General features: G+C 34.3%; 1 protein-coding gene across 50 annotated transcripts in view; it reads left to right on the plus strand.

The window, feature by feature from the left end:
• Window positions 1–21,256, plus strand: part of LOC126976730 (titin) — a 40,438-nt gene that overhangs the window by 9,878 nt on the left and 9,304 nt on the right. For all 50 annotated transcript variants that reach the window (XM_050825232.1, XM_050825241.1, XM_050825246.1 and 47 more), the window contains exon 3: window positions 19,462–21,116. In XM_050825232.1, the coding sequence (XP_050681189.1) occupies window positions 19,462–21,116 (1,655 nt within the window). The remainder of the gene's footprint in view (window positions 1–19,461; window positions 21,117–21,256) is intronic.

The following is a 21,256-nucleotide window of genomic DNA, read 5'->3' on the forward strand; positions in this document are numbered from 1 at the left end:
AGCAAAAGAAATATAGAAATGTTTCCATTAAACTATTTTTAAATCAAATAAATATTAGAACAAGAGGTAAGAGGTGGTGGCAGAGGTCGCTTGCCGGCGATCGATACGTGAGTGCCGGCAGAGCAGTCAGGGTTACCACTTCTGAATTATTAAATCACAATAATTTAATAATAAAATAGTTTTGTTTTAATCTGCCTTTTAATTAATTAAGTATATTTTATTTTCAAATATGTTAGTCAAATATTTTTTAGTGTCAAAGGTACTAAAAAGTAAGAAAAGCTAACGTGTGTCTTGTAGATTATTTAATAGTGAAGATACGAACAAAAAGTAGGTACGGTCGATGATTTTAGCGAAGATTCGTAGTTGACATCCCTACACTCGTTTGATGCTAAGTCTGCGTGAATCAATGCTAGTAGGGACGATGTTTTACTTACTAGTAAGTAAGTACTTCTTTGCCTACAGACAATTCCGTTAGTAGTCTACATTATTTATGTAAATTTACAGTTAAAAATTACTTATACTATATTAGCTACTGGGAACATATTATGCAATTGTTGAACGATTTTAATTACAAGTTGAGAAACGTGACTGTCGTATAGTTTGTAAAATGTTGTAGCGATTAGCATTCCAATCGCGTTTTTGAAATGGATGTTGAACTGTTGTATGGCTGCCGAATATGTCGAGCTTATCAATAATAAAAAGATGAGAACGAACACACACCTTGATCAATCGCTAATGATTTCACATTTAAAATTATTACAGTCTTTATATTAGCAATATCATTTAAATGTTTTACTACTCGTATGCTTGTAATTATATCTATCATTATCATATTATTTATCACGGGGAGAGTTCCCAACAGCTGTTTCACCTGATTCCTGCCGCACCTTCACACGACACGCTACAAATAAGGATATCATCCCCACCATCTGGATGTGTGGCGGTCCTCCACAGTGCGGTTTTCAAGGAGCTTTCTTCCACGTACTACTAAGCTGTGGAATGAGCTTCCTTGTGCGGTGTTTCCGGGACGATACGACATGGGTACCTTTAAAAATGCGCACACCTTCCTTAAAGGCCGGCAACGCTCCTGTGATTCCTCTGGTTTTGCAAGAGAATGTGGGCGGCGAATGGAGGATTTAGATGATTATCACTGTTCCTAAAAATTTCTCTAATGTGATTTGAACATAATATATTTTATTAAGTTTTTTCTCTTTCCGATTCCTCTCAACATAAGTAGCTATAAAACGGTGGTAGTGCTAAAAATATTCGTACGATTCTATTTGAAAAAACATTATTTACCAGTGGGAGGCTCTTTTGCACAGGATGTCGGCTAGATTATGAGTACCACAACGGCGCGGCGCCTATTTCTGCCGTGAAAGAGTAATGTGTTAGCATTACTGTGTTTCGATCTGAAGGTCGCCGTAGCTATTGAAATAACTGGGCAAATGAGACTGAACAACTTATATCTCAATGGACGAGCGCAGTTGTAGTGCCGCTCAGAATTTTTGCGTTTTTCAAGATTCCTAAGCGGGACTACATTGTGCAATGGGCAGGACGTATCAATAACCATCAGCTGAACGTGGTGCTCAACTCGTCCCTTATTGTCATTAAAAAAAATTAACTTTGACTGTGATCAGGGTAGTCCAAGGCTCATTGTAAATAATTGAAATCTCTTAACCTAGCGAACAGCAGCAATACAATAGCACCTAAAGCTGCTCAATTTAACAAAGAGTAAAGAGTTTTCGACCTCTCAGTACACAACGCGATGTGTCGCCAAATTGTTGATTACAATCACGTTTATGCTGACATAAAATTATTCCGACACACATGTTATTGTATGTTAATGTTGCGATGGGAATAACTGGGTTTGTTCATTACACAATGTATCTGAATATATAATTTAAATAAAATAAGCTCGGCAAACCCTTTGTATTATCAAAACTGACTTTCTGAGACGCCATTTAAAGTAGTGTTGTTATGTTAATTAACATCCGCGGAGTATCACATATAAATCTTTTTGGCATTTTATACCTTAGATAATATATATGTCTAAATAAAGTTCTTGCTGCTAGACAACCGATGAAAACAGGCCAGGTTTATTACTTTATAATGCGTGACAAGCTACGTCTTGCACTCGCGATTTGTATGCCACTTTGAGTAAGTGTGCGTGCATTGCTCAAAATAGAGGTTGTCTGAATTTTTTTGACGTTTTCACAGCAATATAAATGTTTAGGTTTAAACATATAATATTTAAAGGTAACGCTACTCATTTGTTTGTTTTCCATTTATATTTATGCCTTAGCTTAAAGATCCAAATATCCTAGCCACAAACACGAAAGAAAAAAAATTAATACCTCATTTGTATGAATTGAATGATATGAGGAAATCAATGACGATATGTATGAGCAACAGACTAAAATACAAACATAGGCATAAACATGCGGTTTGAACTCATTACATTAATTTGGGCTTCGTCGTAGTCGAGTTAAGAAATGTAAGACAGCTGCTGTCAAAATCAAAGTAAAGTCAACTGTCATTATCATGTGACATTTATTTTGACCTTTCCTATAGTCACATAGTATATTTTATTTTTATTTCTTTATTTATTTGGAGAAAAAAGGAGAACAATTTTCTAAAATCTATGTACATATAAGTGGCTTATAATATATTATGCAAAAACAATTGTTCCTTAGAAATTTCTCACCAAGATTTAAAGTTTCTAATTAATATAAGGACAGTTTAAATAACTAACGATTACTGAAAAAGAACATTAAAAAAAAAGACTAATGTCACAGAATTTATAAGCTTCATTAGGTATTATAGATCATGTATTGGCAGTATTTCTCTTTTTTATTATAGTTTTAAATTGTGCTAATTTAATTATATTAAAATCTAAATCAATATCAACAAAGGCAAAGTTTTTACTGCATGAATTCAAAAGTAGGTGTAGATATTAGATTGTACCACTTAATAACTTATTATTTTATAATAGTTGGCGGATTTCAAACGTTATACACCGTTAGTTGATCGTTTTCATTGCGTCAATCTCATGGGTATCGTAGAATATTATAATTCTGCTAATTTACATACATGAATACGAGGTAGTTTAACAAGTTGCTGATAACTTTCCAACTGCAAAAACAACAGCTAATCTAACAAGTTTTGTCTGATAGATTTCTGAAACTGGTGTTGACTTGTTTAAAACAGCTTATTTATAATAAATAGTTACCAGTATAAGTCTATATCTAACTATATATTCAACTATATACTATATTAGGTATTTTGATAATATTATAGTATATACCTTGCCCGCGATTGTCTGATTTAATTAACTATCAACGTGCCAGGACGGACTCATGTTACTTGAAAAATATTTCTTGCAGTAACTTATATGGTAAAAAATGGTATCTTCAAACATAGTTGTAGATGTAACCTTCTAGTAAGTGAGAAACATATACTCAACAAAAATATTATAAAAAAAGTAATGTCAGTCTTAGATAGTTTATACGTTTATAAAGAGCCTATTGCTGCTAGACTTGCAGATGAAAACAGGCCAGTTTTATTAGTTTAGCGTGCATGACAAGCTACGTGTTATACTCGCAATTTGTATGTCACTTTGTGTTCTAGTGTGCGTGAACTGCTCAAAATACGATTTTATAAGTAGGGTTTTTTTTAATAAAATCACCCTAATTTGAAGTTATCATACGAACTGTCTGTCAGTGAATGTCAAATCAAAAAAGGTCTAATCGTTTCAGAGATTAGCCAAAACATATAGACAAAGATATATAAATGTACTGTATTTTAAATTCATATATTAAAAAGTTGTTTTTTCATATAAAAGCAGAATCTTAAATTTTATTAATTTAAATGTGTTATTCGTTAAATCAACAGTAAAATTACAAGGTATGGTGATTATTGTTATCCGTGTTAGTATACTTTAAACATTATCTCTCTTTATCGATTGTAAATATTATATATTAGGAACGTGTTATTTAATCTATAGATTAAAGTTTAAACCCAGTTTTGGCTTTGTTACAAACGATGTTTATATGGATTATCTTAAAGATAAGCACGATACTTCATAGGAAACTAATACACAGAAAACAAAGGATTGCATAAAATATAGATTAAAATGTAAATAGCAAAAGAAATCTATGAAAGTTACACATACATAATACGGGTAATTTCGAAAGTAGAGTGCAACTAAGTCTAATTTATATTCAGGCACGATTAAAACTGGGCGGATAATGTAATTAAGCAAAGCATCCACGCTGGGTACAGGGACCTATTCACTGCATTTAAACAAGGAATCATAAAATCATATAAACCGTTGGAGTAATGGCTAATAATAAGTTAAGTGTCAGACGTTCTCCTTCGCCCACGACTTAATTCTTCAATTGAAGATTAAATTGAGCACTGACTTGGCCTCACCAATAAATGTTTACGATTTGATCTCTCTTACTTTAGTTTTAACTATAAACATAGATAAATACATAAGTAGTATATAGTCTACGTAAGTTTTATTTATTTGGTTCACTAGCAATTTTTACATCATAATCAGAAAAAGACATAGGTCAAAAAATAAGTAAAATTGAGATATAAATATGTAGGCACTTTGAAGTAATTTAGCAAACTAGCCATTGTATACTTTTGAAATACAATAATTGTTGTGAGTGTTGCATGAAAACTGACATAGTTATATAACTGCAACCAAGTTTCAATGTTTTTTCCAAATTAGGGTCGACAAGGCTCTCTTACAAAGGTTTTAAGTATTTTTATAATGTGGTGGTGGAGATAAAGTATTCATATAAGAAATGTATCATTTTTAGACCTAAATGCAACCTAATTAATGTCAACTTTCCAAATTAATTTTTGACTTATTCATCCAATAAGCACGCGTCGCATCTCGAACAAAACATCTGCAATCAATAGCGGTCAGTACCTACCGAGCCAAATTGCAATCATCAAAAAGATAAAATATACGCATTATTACCTACTCCGCTTACACCAAAAACCAAATATATTATGTACAAAATAAGTAAAAATTAAATAATAATAAACGATATGACAAAAATATAATTTGTAGAAAAACCTGTATGAGAAAAGAGTTGTATTACAAAATGTGACATTACGTCATGTTATAGATAATCTGTAATCACCGAATAAGTATGTAGAGGTGGTGACGAGTCTGTACATGCGAATTAGAAAGACACGTCGCGAAATGGCGCAGGCTGCACGACCTCAGTCCTCGGCGCTCGGCGTCGTCGGCGATATTTACGGCGATGATATCACCGAGACCCACGTCCTCGCTCAAACTCGTTTCTTACTTGTTTACTTTAAGTCTGAATTAGTGTTTCAACACAGGACGCGGACGATCTCGCTGACGTCACCATCACAACTTTCGAATGCCTTTTTATGAGTTTTGCATCTGAAATTGTAAAGCTATTTTCGAAGTTATCTCTATTAATTTTAAAAATCAATTAGCTTATGTTACTCTCTGAGTTTTTAGCTATCTGCAGGTAAATGAATTTGTAAAATCAATCAAGCCGTTGTTGAGTTTAACTATTACAAACAGGCAACTTACAATAAATAAAATATTTCCTGTACATTTCTTTACATGATAGGATATAGGTAGAAATTTTACAAAGAACTGGTTATATATACTCTTGTAACTTGTTGGATAGCTTGGGTGATCCGTTGACCGAAATAACTGCCGGCTATTAGATTTCCAGTTGCTTTATTGAGACGCGTTGAGAGGAATTTGTGCAGAAAATTAGTATAAGATCGGGTCCATATAGTATAATCAACGATGGCGAAAGCTAACGAACGATAGAGAATAAAGCCTTTCGTTCGCCGTATTTCTTTGTACATGCGCAAGACCTTATAATCACAACAAGTTTGACAAGTGTACTTGTTGAAATGTGTCAGCTGTTCACAAAAATCTTATAAAATTCAACGATAGTGCGGAGTTTTAATGAACGACGCGTGAGTCGCTCCTGAACAATAATTCGTCATTTCAAGGTTATATCGGGCGCACATAACACGTCTACAAGAAGAATGAGTTTTTGTACAAAACTATATTCACACATACCACAAACGAAGCGATAAATTATTAATTGCGCATAATTGTATGAGACCAGACGTCACCTACTTTCTTCTTTCAATGTTATCTCGTGTGTTGCACTCGTGACACTTTATCTCGTTTATAAAGTCATAATTAAGCGGTGTTTGACATTCCTTACGTGAGTTCACGTAAAAAGATAGGAAGCCATTTTGTTAAACTGATTTATCTGCTTATTGGGTTCTTAATTGTCTTTAAATAAGATTGATATAAATATTAAAATAACTTTGTCAGTCTTTCGTCTATTGACTCGTTCACCGGTAAAATACACACTTCATTTTTATTAAATATAGAATACCAGTATATAGAATACCAGTTACCCGCGTTAGTGTCCTTATATAAGGGTCAAATCACAGAAATGAAAATAAAATATATTCATAGTTTCAGAACTCTAAAATTCAATGTTGTCTAAAAACTGCTCGATGAATTCATAGATCAACTGGATTTACTTTTGCAAGGCATTTCGTAAAAGAAAAAGGATTTACAAATAGATGAAGCCAAAAGAAAAAACGTTTTTATTCACAATATCTTAGAGATGGCAGGAAACTGAAAATAAATAATATTTTTTAAGGATTAAAACGTGTGTAATTGTAACTGTATTAATTACATAAGATATTGGCAAAAAACTTATTCATTTAACCCGTTTCGTATCCAATAAAGGTTCTATACCCATGTTAATGTGTTTACAAAATTCCATGAGGATTGCCTGAGTACCTCGCTGGCGTGAAAGTGTAACAAACAAACAAACAAGTAAAGGAACAAAATTCAATTTAGTAATTTTAATATTAGTAAGGAAAATATAAACAAAAAAACCTTACGTTTAATGACCTCAGATCAAGTTAGATTGTACTTTCTCATTTCCAATACTAAAGGTTTTTTATTTTAAATCAATTTTTGAATTAGAATTGCACATAGTAGGAGGTAATTTGGCCCCAAGATGGACCGACAATCTGGACAAGATCGCCGGAATACGTTGGATGAGGGCAGCGCAGGACCGATCGTGGTGGAGATCTTTGGGGGAGGCCTTTGTCTACCAGTCGATGTCTTCCGGCTGATGATGATGATGAGTGAATTACAATGTTACAGTATACAGGTGTCCCATAGTTATGGGACATGAACACATGACACAAATAAGAATTTATGTTATTTTCAAAAGTTAGTACTTCTGCATTCAAAGATTTTCTAAAAATTACTTGCCTCGTCTGGGATACGAACCGACTGAAATGTAAAAAAAACACCCCTACTTTTATAATGCCAATCGAAAGAATGGCTAAAAACTAATAAGTCTTCTTAAGTAACATAGTATTTTAAAAGAAAGGAATAACGTAAAATGAATGTTTTCCTACTTGGATTGGTACGAATGGACCGATTAGGGCCGGCCAGATCCCCGGACCTTACACCATTAGATTTCTTCTTTTGGGGATACGTGAAAGATATGCTATACAAAAACGATACGAGAACGTGGGCGAGTTACAAACAGAATTGTGCCATATCATATCGAGTATTCACCATAAAATGATAAGAAAATCATCAGGCAGCGGACTCATTAAAAAATTGGCGATTTGCGTAAGACAAGAGGGATCATATTTTGAGCATTTAATTAATTAACAAAAAAATACCCACTTAATTGACTACTTTCTTTTAACATACTACGTTACTTAAGAAGAGTTATTACTTTTTGGTCATTCTTTCGATTGGCATCATAAGAGTAGGGGTGTTTTTTTTTACATTTAAGTCGGTTCAATTCCCAGACGAGGCAAATATTTTTTAGAAAATCTTTGAATGCAGAATTACTAACTTTTAAAAATAACATAAAGTTTTCTTTCAGTAAAATAGCCTATCTTCGATATTTAAGGTACTTTCCCTTCATGTCCGATAACTTTGGGACACCTGTATTCCGAAACAAAAAGAGCCATTTCAGACGTAGCGTACCGCCATATGCGACCCCGATCACATTCTACTGAGTCCGTGGAATCCACCTTCGGAAAATCTCGTATAATATCACTGGCATTCACACCATACAAGTGTACCACAATATTGAGATGGCATTAGGTATGGAAGTAGGTACCTACTGAGCCAGACGAACACAGCACCATCGATAAAATTGAATCGTAACCCACCTTAGTGTCATTTTTTACAGTGATATAAACAAGTTGGTCGAAATGCGCTTAAACACACATTTCTTAGTAACAGTTATTATTTTATTAGACACTGGCAGTCCACAAATTGTAAAACAATCTTTTTCGTGCAAAAATAAACCTGTTTTTATGATTTTAATAGAATTATCAGCAAAGTGAATCAATTTTACCGATGTTACTATAACTATTGTATGTACATAAGATATATTTAAAAATGTTACGCCACTGTCCCATTTATTCATTAACGGCGTTTCATACTGATTCGAAGAAATAGTTGAATGGCGAGTATCCGAGATACATTACCAGCCATTGTCATATAAGGCTTGAAAAAAGATCGACCCTGTTACGCTGAGTATGGAAACTTGCCGTATGGTATAACCGAAAATGGCTTATCGAATGCAATGAATAATTTATAAGTATTCGTGTAATTACGAGTTGGTTTTAAATCCAGCGAGTGAAATGCGAACAGGCTTTATAAGTAAGATTTTATCTCTACTATAGCTGTGTTCCCGATTAAATGTGTTATAGGGACCTTCTTAAACCCCGGCAAGGCATTTTCTGACCTTTGGTATTGGGGTCCACGGGGGGCTGCTTATTGACTTTCCACTTGCCCCTTCAAATATAATGGTATATTATAATACAAGTGAGCTAACTTACTCATTATACACGAGGATGTGCGTTACAGCCCGAGCCGTATTGCCAGAATCTGAAACTAATCTTTACTTAAAATATATCAAACTATTCTATGTATGTATGTAGTAGTAGATCTATACTATACCATGGAAAGATTGGCAAAAGGTGTCAAGTTAGACCTAAAGGTACTAAAAGACGATGGGAAGATGATATCGTGGCTGTTGCTGGAAAAAACTGGCTTGAGGTAGCAGGCGACATAGAGAAATGGACTGTAATGGAGGAGGCTTTCACCCAGTCGGGTTCTAGGATTACATAGAAAAAAAAACCTTATCTTTAGTTATTAGATATAAGAATTGTATGGTTATCTTAGAAATAAAGCATTATTATTATTATAATTTGCAGTTAGGTACTTTCTTAATTTCTTATAAGAATTAAATTATGAACTTATGTGTAATATTAATAATGTAATATGCACGTGTGTGTCATAGTTCAGTTTATGGCCGATATATAAGAACGATGTCATAAGGCTCACTTTATCAACAAGAGTGAAAAAAATGTGCTTGAGTTTTACGGAACACTCGGTTGGAACGAACTTACTTTCCTAGTATATTATTATTGACTACCAAATACAAATAAACGGTGAAACTCTTTACACAAAATAACATTTTAATATCTGCATAATATTCGAAAGAAAATAAAATTGTATTTTTTACTTATTAATTGAATATAAATATAATATACTTAATAAAAATCTTTGTCAGGTGTGGGGTTAGTAAGTAAAGTCTGGCCAAAGTCTAACGGCCTTATAAATAAAATTGGCAGAAAGTTATAACTAATCATAAACCAAGAAAATGCAAAATGTTTACAAATAGACGTTTTAATTATGATTGGTTTATTCGGACTGCTTTTATTATTATTAAGGCTGCCTGTCATTCGGAAAACTTCAGAATTATCATTGTATTAACAGTGTTGTCAACTATCGTTATTAATTATCTTGTAAACATTTTGCATATTCTTTGTTTATGTTTAGTTATAATTTCATACCAAGTTTATTTGTAAGGCCGTAGGATTTAAGGCATTGTTTAAATATATGGATATGAAACAGCTTGGCCTTCAGCCACAGGTGTTGCTCATCCACTATTATGTTTGTACTATTTTGTTACTGCAATAAATATTTTTAATTTTGCAGATTTAAGATAACTCTTGCTTAGTCGGTAAATTTTTAGATGAAATTTCTTTGAATTTAATTGATTTGAATATATTACTATTCAAGTACACATCCCTGAGGTACCCACCCCGGCTATAGTTTCTTTCCAACTTGTTTCATATTTTACTATGTTTGATCTTAAGTCAGTCTTTGAAATCTGGACACACTGTTGCCTATTTTTAATATTACTTCCCAGCCATTTTAAGTAAACCCTGACGGCCTTACAAATAAACTTGGTATAAATTTATACCTTACAGTAAACCAAGAATATGAAAAATGTTCACTATATCGCTGTCAATTCAATGATAATTCTGAAGTTTTCCAAATGTCAAGGAGACTTGCAAATAAACGCGGGAAACGTTATTCGTCCGAATAAACCAATCATAAGCAAAATGTCTATTTGTAAACATTTTACTAATTATTGTTTTATTCTCTCGTATAACTTTATACCAAGTTTATTTGTAAATCTGTTTTCGTTTTAATAACTAACTTAACTTGACGTAACCGGCGAAGTAAAAGTAGGATTATCATGATTTGTGGGCGGCTGGCTGACTAGACTCAACATATCCAAAGAAGGTCGCCGGCCATATGGCGTGAGCTTAGATCATTTTGAATATTATATATTTGAGCTGGGTCTGATTGGTCTTATGAGAACTCCTTTGATTGTTTCCGGGCGTTGATTGGTTCGAACTTGACGATCACCTTGGAGTTTTTGGCCTTGTGGGTAATAAGCGAACTTTTGTACGAATTTTTATCGCAAAAGCTTGTGTGTAGTCATCGCAGTCGAATACAAAATGCAAATTTTATAATAATATTACCTATTCTATGAGTCGGACTCGTCTACCGAGGGTTCCTTACAATTTTTTTAATGTTTTATTTACAAATGTTATAGTTTTCAGATTTTTCCGATTTTTGCGGCATAAACAGCCGTATTTTTATTAACATTAACTTAAACATTACATTAACTTTTTCACAGCTTCAAAAGACTAGAGCTGAGTATATCGTTTTAATTTCAACTCGATACCTCCACGCGTTCCCGAGATAAAGGGTCTTGACAGACAAATAGATGAACAAAAAAGTGATCCTATAAGGGTTCTGTTTTTTTTTCATCTTGAGGTACGGAATCCTTACGAATATATATTTATTGCAACAAACATAGTAATGGATGTTACCTTCTATCAAGTAAGATGCACCGCACCTATGCCAAAAGGAAACGCTGTTCCATATCAATAAATTTTAACAGTACTAAAAATCTTAATTTAAATTAAACTCGGTAGTTTATGGAAATTGTAAATTAAATTTATTAAGGTTAAGGTTTATTATTTATTTTAAGTTTATTAAGGTTTATATGACTCGGGAATTAGATATCTTTTGTAAAGTAGTCAAATTCGACTCATTCTGGATAAAAGTTTTGAATAAAATTATGAAAGAAAATAATTATATTTACCTATATTACAAATGTTTAATTCATAGACTTAGAATATAAAACGTATAGACGATCTGACAGCCCGATAAAATTGACCAATTTTGATTTGTCAATGTGTGCTTTAACTAGTGTCTTAATATTCAAAACACTGAAGAGCTAATGCGAAGCGTGGCTGACTATTTAGGACTTGTCCATCAGAATCGGTTACAGTAACAATAAATTCGCTTACTTACCTACATTTACTTTAAGGTTGTATCTCCGTGAGATATGTTCTCTCTCGCACGTTTTGTTTAAGCTGGAAAATCGTATGTCTATAGATAATTTATACTAGACACAAATAAAATTTGAAAAACAAAATTTTATGAACGATGCGGGACCCCACGACCTCCGGCGTTCCGTGCCGGTGCTCTAACTAACTGAGCCAACCGTACGAGTAACTTATCGTTATAAAATCTTGCAAAGGTTGTGGCTTCATCTACAGGATCTACCTTACAGTTGATAACCTGCTCAACTCTAATATTTGCATATCAGGAAATTGACTTGAGATGTCGCTCTTGTAAATCTAAACAATAATTTATGTTTTTAAAGTGATAACCCTCGCTTCTAGGATTAATACACAAATAACATTTGAAAAACAAAATTTTATGAACGATGCGGGACTCGAACCCACGATTTATACTAGATCTCAATTTTTTCCGACGTTTTCACAGCTGTCACAGTCTGTCTAGTCGAATAAATGATCTAAAGTCTATGTTTTAATATTAGATAGTTTCCGACAGTTTGTGTACCGAACAATTTACACAATTGTTGCGTTCATACATTAAAAACTCGTTAAATTTATCGCCGCGCCAACGTACCGACATAATTTAAATTATCCATCACATTTTGCAACAGTCCTTGGGCAATAAAATTACCCTCAACGATTTAATATTTAGTTTGGAATCAGTTACTTGAAAGTGATGAGAAAAAAAACTTAACAAAAATATATTATCTATATATATAAAAATGAATTGCTGTTCGTTAGTCTCGCTAAAACTCGAGAAGGGCTGGACCGATTTGGCTAATTTCGGAATTAAATTATTTGTGGAAGTACAGAGAAGGTTTAAAAGGTGAATAAATAGGAAAATGCTGCTAAATTAAATAAAAACAACAAATTTGTTTTTCCTTTGATGTGTCCATACATAATTTCTATGTGAGAATTTATTGACGCACGGTTTGACAGTTCTGCTGTGAAACAATTTCATTACGACAGCAGGGTGCATATTTTACGAAGTGTTATGATATATTATAGACAAATTCATATAAAAACATTATTTTTTTTACAACTCGTGAACTGCTTGTGGCATCAGGTCGACCTGTTATAGTTAATAAATCATCGTATTTGTCGGATGCGATTACCAATTATCACAGTAATCACGACCATCATCTTCACGAAGCATCCTTACACTAACAATGAATTCAAGCTCTAAAGGTTGACGCATCCAATATACAATAATATATATTAATACAGTTTATTTTTTATTACTTTTTACGAATTATTTAATATTAAAACGTTTTTAACTTTGAAAACAATTTATATATTCGATGCAGCACCTTACAAACTAATTTGTCATATTTACTACAGTCATTGTAAAATACTTTATTTGATTGAAAAGTACAGCCGTTGTGTTTCTTGTATGTTCTTCTCACGAGATCTACTTTTTCCGAACATATGGTTGATTTAGTAATTTAAAAGAAATATATTTTATAGTGACGATTTAAAAGCACTTAATTTAAATCTAATTGAATAAAGTTTGTTTGACTTTACTAAATATCGGAACAGTGACGTCACAACTCTTATAAATAATCGAACAAGACTGAGTGTCGGCCATTACTCATCTTCTCTTAAGCGTGCTTGAGTAATCCTCCCGATATAGTGAGGATCTGTTCGTCGCCTTCACCAGAATACGGTGACTCAGCGAGTGTCCGTGCACATGTTGAATGTGTTTGCTACCACTCACCAATCTCTTTGTTCCATATTCAGTTCAGTCTCATCACTGTTTATTTCTAGCTAGCTTCTGAACGATATAATATAATAATAATATTGACACACTCTTACACAAATTATCTTGCGCCAAAAAAGGCATAGCCTGTACTATGGGTACAAGACAACGATATATTTTTATTTAAACATACATAAATTCATATAAACATCCATGACTCGGAAACAAACATCCATATGCACCATATAAATGAATGCACCTACCGGGGTTCATACCCGGGAACTCTAGCTTAGTAGTCAGGTTCACTAACCATTCGGCTATATGGGTCGTCAAACTACTCCTTCTGTATAAATTCGAACCGCGGTCCCTCGAGAACTCTTCGAATTCAAAATTCCTCTATTTGTCAAAGCCATTTACCCCACACATGAAACTCTCCTGGTAGATTTATATAATATGTGTTAGGAGAGAATAAATTATAGAACTCCTAAGTCTCTTTACGATCTGATAAGTTGTCTGATAAAGAAATTTTACTTACGCTTCTATTAAGTATCATAAAGAGAAAGACAAAAGGAAAGTATTTAATTAGTATTTAGAGGCATTTTTTTAGTACCTAGTATGTTAAATTAGTTTAGCAATAAAGGCTTTTTTTTATTTATTTATTTATTATATTAAGTATCATATCTACATTTCGCCGGTTATATTTCTTGTCCCACGTAATGGGGGAAGAGTCCATTGCCGCGGCACAATTTTAGATTGTGCTGCTGCTAATAAATTCCTCACTATAAAACGTCATCTTGCAGAACTCGGGAATCGAACCCGAGATCTCCAGCAAAGCACACAGAAATATACTTTGTCCGCATCAGGTGGATGTGTTCCTCCATAGAGCGCTTTTCAATGAACTCTTATCGACGAATTAACTTTCTTACGTGGTGTTTTCAGCCCGATACGGTAGCTAAAAATACCCGTACATCGGCAACGCTCCTGTGATTCCTTTGGAATAACGTATGACGTACGCTGGTTTGTCTACCAATGTTGGTTTAAATAGGGTTGCTTTCAATTCGACAGCGGAACCCTAAAAACTATAGACGCTGTTAAAGCATATTTTGTTGCACTGCTAAATAGTTAATCCTTCCACCCATACATAGGTACTTTTGCGGCTGACTGTCCATGTTGTTTATATAATGAAATGTAATAAATAATTTCTGAAATCAAGAAAAGGTATTAATCTTAATAATGTATTAATTAAAATTATCAATAAGTAGGTACCTACTTAAAACTAGGGGCAAGTGTCTCCCATCAAGCTTATCGTCTGTGTTGGAAGCTAACGCTCTTTACAAAAATGATATTGCTAAAAGATATTAATAAAAGATACCTGACAGAAAGTAGGGCCTGCAGACATGATTCAGAGTAGGGGTGGTAGGATAATAAATGGTCAGATCAGATTTAAATTAAAACATAAAAATATGGAAATGCTCACAAACCAATTTCATCCTTTACTTAATTATTTCACCGTCCCACTCATACTTCAGGAAAGTGTATAAATATATCTGATGATGCTAATTCCGAGTATGTTGCGGTGTCAGGGCTGACTCCCTTGATCACTGAGTGACCGATCTCTCGCACTGTCATCACTATTTACGGAGAGATTATCATGCAGGTCGTGACATTGAAACTTCGAGCAACTATGAGTAATTTGTTTTTTAATGCCGTATTTACATACTCGTACTTGTCATTGATGTTGCTCGTGCAAATGTGTGTAGGATTGGATATAATATTACGGAAATAAACATAGATAATTTATATGAGCGCACTTATATAAACATATTTCAAATGGGGAATCAGGAAGCTTGTAAAGTGACTATCAAATTGGATGTAGTTACTGTAGGGTTTCTTGCGATAAATTTACATACATTGTAATCGATTTTTATGTCTTATTTATATTGTAAGTCTTATGAGGTATATGAAATATAATATTTATTCAAATCATCCACATTGATACAGTGACCAGACGTTCACCTAATGTCAAGTGAATGATATTAACATAACGGAATTCCCTAACAGCTGTTTTCAATAACCTATCTATCCTTAGTTGAACTTACTAGAGGTAAGACTAATCTATCCTTTTACGCTTACGTACATTTCAATAACCTATCGACATAAAGCACTGGACATAACTATGGATAAATAAGATCTTGTCATTAAACGGTGACAGCAATGTATCAGTAATTGAAAGCGAGAGAGATACGTTATTGAAAACGGTCGTAAGTGGTTAAACTGTTACAATTTACGAATAGTAAAGATCACTGTACAGTATCGATATAACAAGTGTAAGTTTCAGCTTTCAGTTGTTTTGAAAGTACTGCACGCAATTAGTTGCTATGGTGACGAGGTTGTGGGTCACAGCTATATGATATAGAGCTATATATATATATATCGGCTATAGGGCGCGAGAACGATTGCTGCTGTTACTGGGTTAATGGCTAATGGCTTTACTTGCCTGGTTTGATATTCCTTAAATTTTATATTAAGCTCGACTTAGCATCTTTACTGGGGCCTTTATAGCAGCGCTTTTTTCTTATAATAATAGTAAAATAGGTCTTATAACAATTTTATTGATGTTCGTTTGAATGATATTAAAGTTGCCGCAGGACAACGCCATCTCGTGGTCAATTAAGAAAACGTTGAATCCCACAAAACTACATATAAAAATAATTGACTTTGATTGTGCCGATAATATTAGTCATATATAATATTATCAATAATTTGATATATTTTCACGGAAATAGGATACACTCTACAAGAAGCGCATCATATATTTATGTATTCAAGATTTTCTACGTAACTACCTACCTACCAACAATGGCGTACCATCATTAATCTTTGTTATTTGTAAAAACATTCATGCGAACATTTTTAACAACCTGCAAGTAATAATACAAACAGATAATCGGATTCAGTGATAGGTACCTAGGATATCACTAAAATCGATTGTTTTGTTTATGTTTGTGTTAGAAAAGATTACGAGTCTAATAGTGATATAGAAAAGGTTTATTGCAGATAAGTTTCTAGGTTTTATAGGTCGAGGCGTGTTACGTGTATCTCCGTCAGTTCGCGCCGCGCGGCCCTAGACAGCTGAAGCTTTTCTGTTTTTACAAAAACAAACGCGTCATCAAAAGTTGTGTTCGTGATACCATACAAGTTACCTAGATATTATTATAACAATAAGAATGTTGTAGGCTTATATGATAATAACTTTCTTCTTTACAACACGTAAATTGAAATAATACCTATTCGAAAGCGGGAATCGATTTACAAAACTATTAAATCCTTCTTGAATAATGTACAACACGCCAACTGTTTATTGTGGAGTGTCAGAAGGTTTTTACTTTAAAATTGAGTTCTTTTAATGGACTATGGGGCTTATGTGTGTGTACTACACATTTGTAACTTACCGCAATGAACGTGTGTAATGGCTTCTATGTTGATTCTACCACCATTGCCGGTACTGCGACGTGTTCCTGTACATTTGCACCCGTACAGATCAAGAAGATTACCATATTTTCAATGCCAGCCGATAAATAGAAAGTGAGGGATTTTAAGCATTGATAGCCTATAATGAACTTGCAAATATCCTGACACAAATATTTATTATTTCTTAATTTGAACCGCTACTAACTCTTACAAACACGGGATGAAGGATATAGAAACCAATGTAAACCAAATCCGTAATTATAATATAATGAGTTTATAAAATAATTAAAAAACATAGTAAAATTATCTATCAGGTCAATTTACTAAACCAAAATTAGGAAAATACTTATAACGTATGCCTTTTGAGACACTAACGTTATTTAAGGAGATTAGATTATTAGGTGCACGATTCTCATTATGTTGTCATTGGTATGGTGGCCATACACGTTAGGGTTTGCACGATGGTTTTAGGTTTGCATGCATAACCGGCAGGTCACCCTAACCAACGTGCGTTATTGCCGCACGTAAATGCACCCAGTAAATATCAAAATTGATATTTTATGCCGTTCGGTTACGTTTGCGCGCGAGCATTTCCGAGCGGTTATGGCTGGCAAACTTTCCTGTACAGTTCTCAGTTTTTAATTGGTGTAGTCAATACCTATAACATTACAAATAATGTTTATCATCATTCGTACATCATTTTTGTTATCTTTTGGTCTAAATCTCAATTCATTTATCAAATTTGTGTGAGATAACTGCTTTCTTTTGCAATAACCACCGCTTACACCAATCAGTGCGATCTCTTTTTCTTTTCTGGAGAACTAGTGTTAAGCCAAGAACAGCTATCACATTGACATCTTTCATTGTAGTCAATACAGTACACGTACTACTGTGCATACAGATCCTTACGTGCATGTGTTATATGAAGCATGGTTATACATACTTGTCGGATATATATCATGGAAACCCTAACATGTATATAAAACGCTCGCATAATGCCTTTTTTTTTATTAACGATATGTGTGGATGGATGAATTGTACTTTAAGTATGTACCTACTCTATAACTATACCTATGTTTTTACTTATTGATTTACATTTTTGACTTATTCGTGTAAGGCATTTAGTAACTGACGATTGAGTATTTTTGTTGCATCACTTATAATTTTTCAAGAAACAACTTTCGGTTAAGTTTATTAAGTAGGTATAGTAGTTAATTAATTTTAATGATATTTTTTCTTCATATGGGCCTTAGATAGAGTCTCTTGCTGTTGGACAACCGATAAAAATAGGCCAGGAATATTAGTTTAGTGTAACAAGCTACATCTTACACTCTCATGACACTTTGTGTTTGTGAGCGTTCGCTCTGTTCAAAATAGAGGTTACTTCTAAACTCAATATTTTTCGACGTTTTCACAGCTGTCATACATAGTATCTAGACGTGATCTAATATTTAAACTTAACGGCATACAAATTTTACCAAATATATGTTTTGTGAATCTGCACTGATCAACCATGTTCACCTGTTAATTTATGTAACACTTTAAAAATTTAACAGCAAAGCAAAGAGCCGATGTCCGTACCAATTTTATTATTTACTTATTATATTGATGAAAAAACATATATCGGATAAACGCCTGCGTTATATCTACTGCAGCTCTGTCGAGTATTGATAAAATATGTTTTATACTACAATGAAGTTCTCTTTTGACCGTCGTGAATAGTTCAGAAGATCCTTGCTAAGACTTACCTAGTTACGCTATGTTCAGGAAGTTCTTCCGCGCTACGGTTGTTAGAGTAAAACGTTGATTGAGTAGACCTGTTCTCTGCTAATCAGGACGCTTTTGTTTAAGTAGAGGATTTGGTTTGCAATCATTCAAAAGGTATTTTTCTCAAAAGTTAGTTTCAATCATATTGTCTTGAGCCGAGACAAAACGAAATTAAATGTCTTTTAATTATTGGTGATCACCTCATAGCCTACTCTTATGTCATAATTTGGGATAAGTATTCATAAATTTAACCCGAAGTGCCACCAAACTCCAATATTATTTTAAAGTATACGCCGCGTTTGCCATTTATATTTGCCGGGTATTAATATCTTTAGCCATATTGTACAGTTATTCTGTGTAATGCAATTCGTTATATCTCACTCCAAGTCGTAATACAAACTGACTAAAGAAAGAGAAATATATTTATTATATTAGTTCTCATTTCGAATTCTTATTGAGCTGAAACTATAAATCCTATTAGCTACGCTTTTCCGCTAAATATTATGTTAAATGTTCTTATACTTTGATGAATATATCACGATTAATAATTAACTGTTTGCAAAGTAATAGGACAATTATTGGACCTGTGTCACATAATGGTAAGAGATTACCGCCACACTGTTTTGCAAAAGTTGATGCTAAAACGTAAAGCGTACCTACTAATAAATATAACTACAATAAATGATCATTAACTAATATTATCCTTTTTATTCAAGGCGCCACCGTTGCACACACAACGATGCCCAGGAGCCATTGTTTGATGTGGAGCACACCACAAGCGTGGTCTCTGCGTATAAACAAGATTACGACGAGAAACATGTCAGCAGAACAAGCGCAGCTTATCATGAAGATAATTGGTATCTCGAAGGTGACTTTCAAGAACCTGAAAAACCACGTTGGCAGCCAGTGGAACGACCCAAGCTCACCAAGCCCGAAGATAATCTTAAACCAGAAGGTGACTTCGTAAAACGACAACCTGAGGAGTGGCGGCCTGGTGACAGAGCGCCCACTAGACGTCCTGAAGATAACTTGAAGCCTGAAGGCGAATTCACCACACCAGAAAAGCAACAGTGGCGCCCAGCAGAGCGGCAAAAACCTAAAAAACCTGAAGACAACTTGCGACCAGAAGGTGAATTTGCTAAACGAGAGCCTGAAAAATGGCAGCCTGGAGATCGCGCCCCAGTACGTCGCCCTGAAGATAATTTGAAACCAGAGGGTGATTTTGAAGACAAAAAACCGCAAGACTGGAAACCTGGCGACCGAGCACCAGTAAAACGCCCCCAGGATAATTTAAAACCAGAAGGAGATTTCGAAAAGAGACGTCCTGAAGAGTGGCAACCTGGAGACAGAGCCCCAGTAAAACGGCCCCAGGATAACCTAAAACCCGAAGGTGAATTTGAAAAGCGCAGACCGGAGGAATGGCGTCCTGGTGACAGAGCCCCAACTCGCCGTCCTGAAGACAATCTTAAGCCGGAAGGAGAATTTACATCCCCAGAAAAACAGCCTTGGCAACCGGCTGAACGTTCTAAACCTAAGAAACCCGAGGATAATCTTTACCCGGAGGGAGATTTTGAAAAGCGTAAACCTGAAGAATGGCAACCAGGAGACAGAGTTCCAGTAAAACGACCACAAGATAACTTAAAACCTGAAGGAGACTTCGAGAGACGGAAGCCTGATGAGTGGCGCCCTGGTGATAGAGCGCCTACACGCCGTCCTGAGGATAATCTCAAGCCGGAGGGGGAATTCACATCACCCGAAAAACAACCATGGCAACCAGCCGAACGTTCCAAGCCTAAGAAACCTGAAGATAACTTACATCCCGAGGGAGATTTCGAAAAACGAAAACCTGAAGAGTGGCGCCCTGGTGACCGAGCACCCACTCACCGCCCTGAAGATAATCTTAAGCCTGAAGGTGAATTTAACACCCCAGAAAAAATACCTTGGAGGCCCGCAGAAAAAGTAAAACAGATAAAACCAGAAGATAATTTAAAGCCAGAGGGAGAATTCACAACACCTTTAAAGGAGGCTTGGCAACCAGCTGAGCGTCCGATGCAAAGGAAACCAGAAGATAATCTAAAGCCAGAGGGCGACTTTGACAGAAGAAAACCAGAAAAATGGACACCAGGTGAGCGAGAACCAATGCGACGTCCAGAAGATAATTTAAAACCAGAAGGTGAGTTTACAACTCCCGTAAAAGAAAAATGGATGCCTGCTGAAAGACCCTTACAAAAGAAGCCAGTAGACAATCTGAAACCTGAAGGTGAATTTACAACAACAAGAACAAATACAGAAGATTATAAAGTTTTTATAGGTGAAAGAGCTGAAATTATTAAACATACCGACAATATTATTACAGAAGGCGATTTTACAGGTAATTTTGATATATATTTGAATTATTGGTATTGTTTTTATATTATAACTTGACTAACTAATATTGAGTTAATAATATGCAGTTAATCTTAAACTACTTTTATTATGTAACAATTTCTAGCGTATCGCCAAAGATTATGA

Source organism: Leptidea sinapis, chromosome 42, assembly GCF_905404315.1.
Source record: "Leptidea sinapis chromosome 42, ilLepSina1.1, whole genome shotgun sequence".
Classification (NCBI taxonomy): domain Eukaryota; kingdom Metazoa; phylum Arthropoda; class Insecta; order Lepidoptera; family Pieridae; genus Leptidea; species Leptidea sinapis.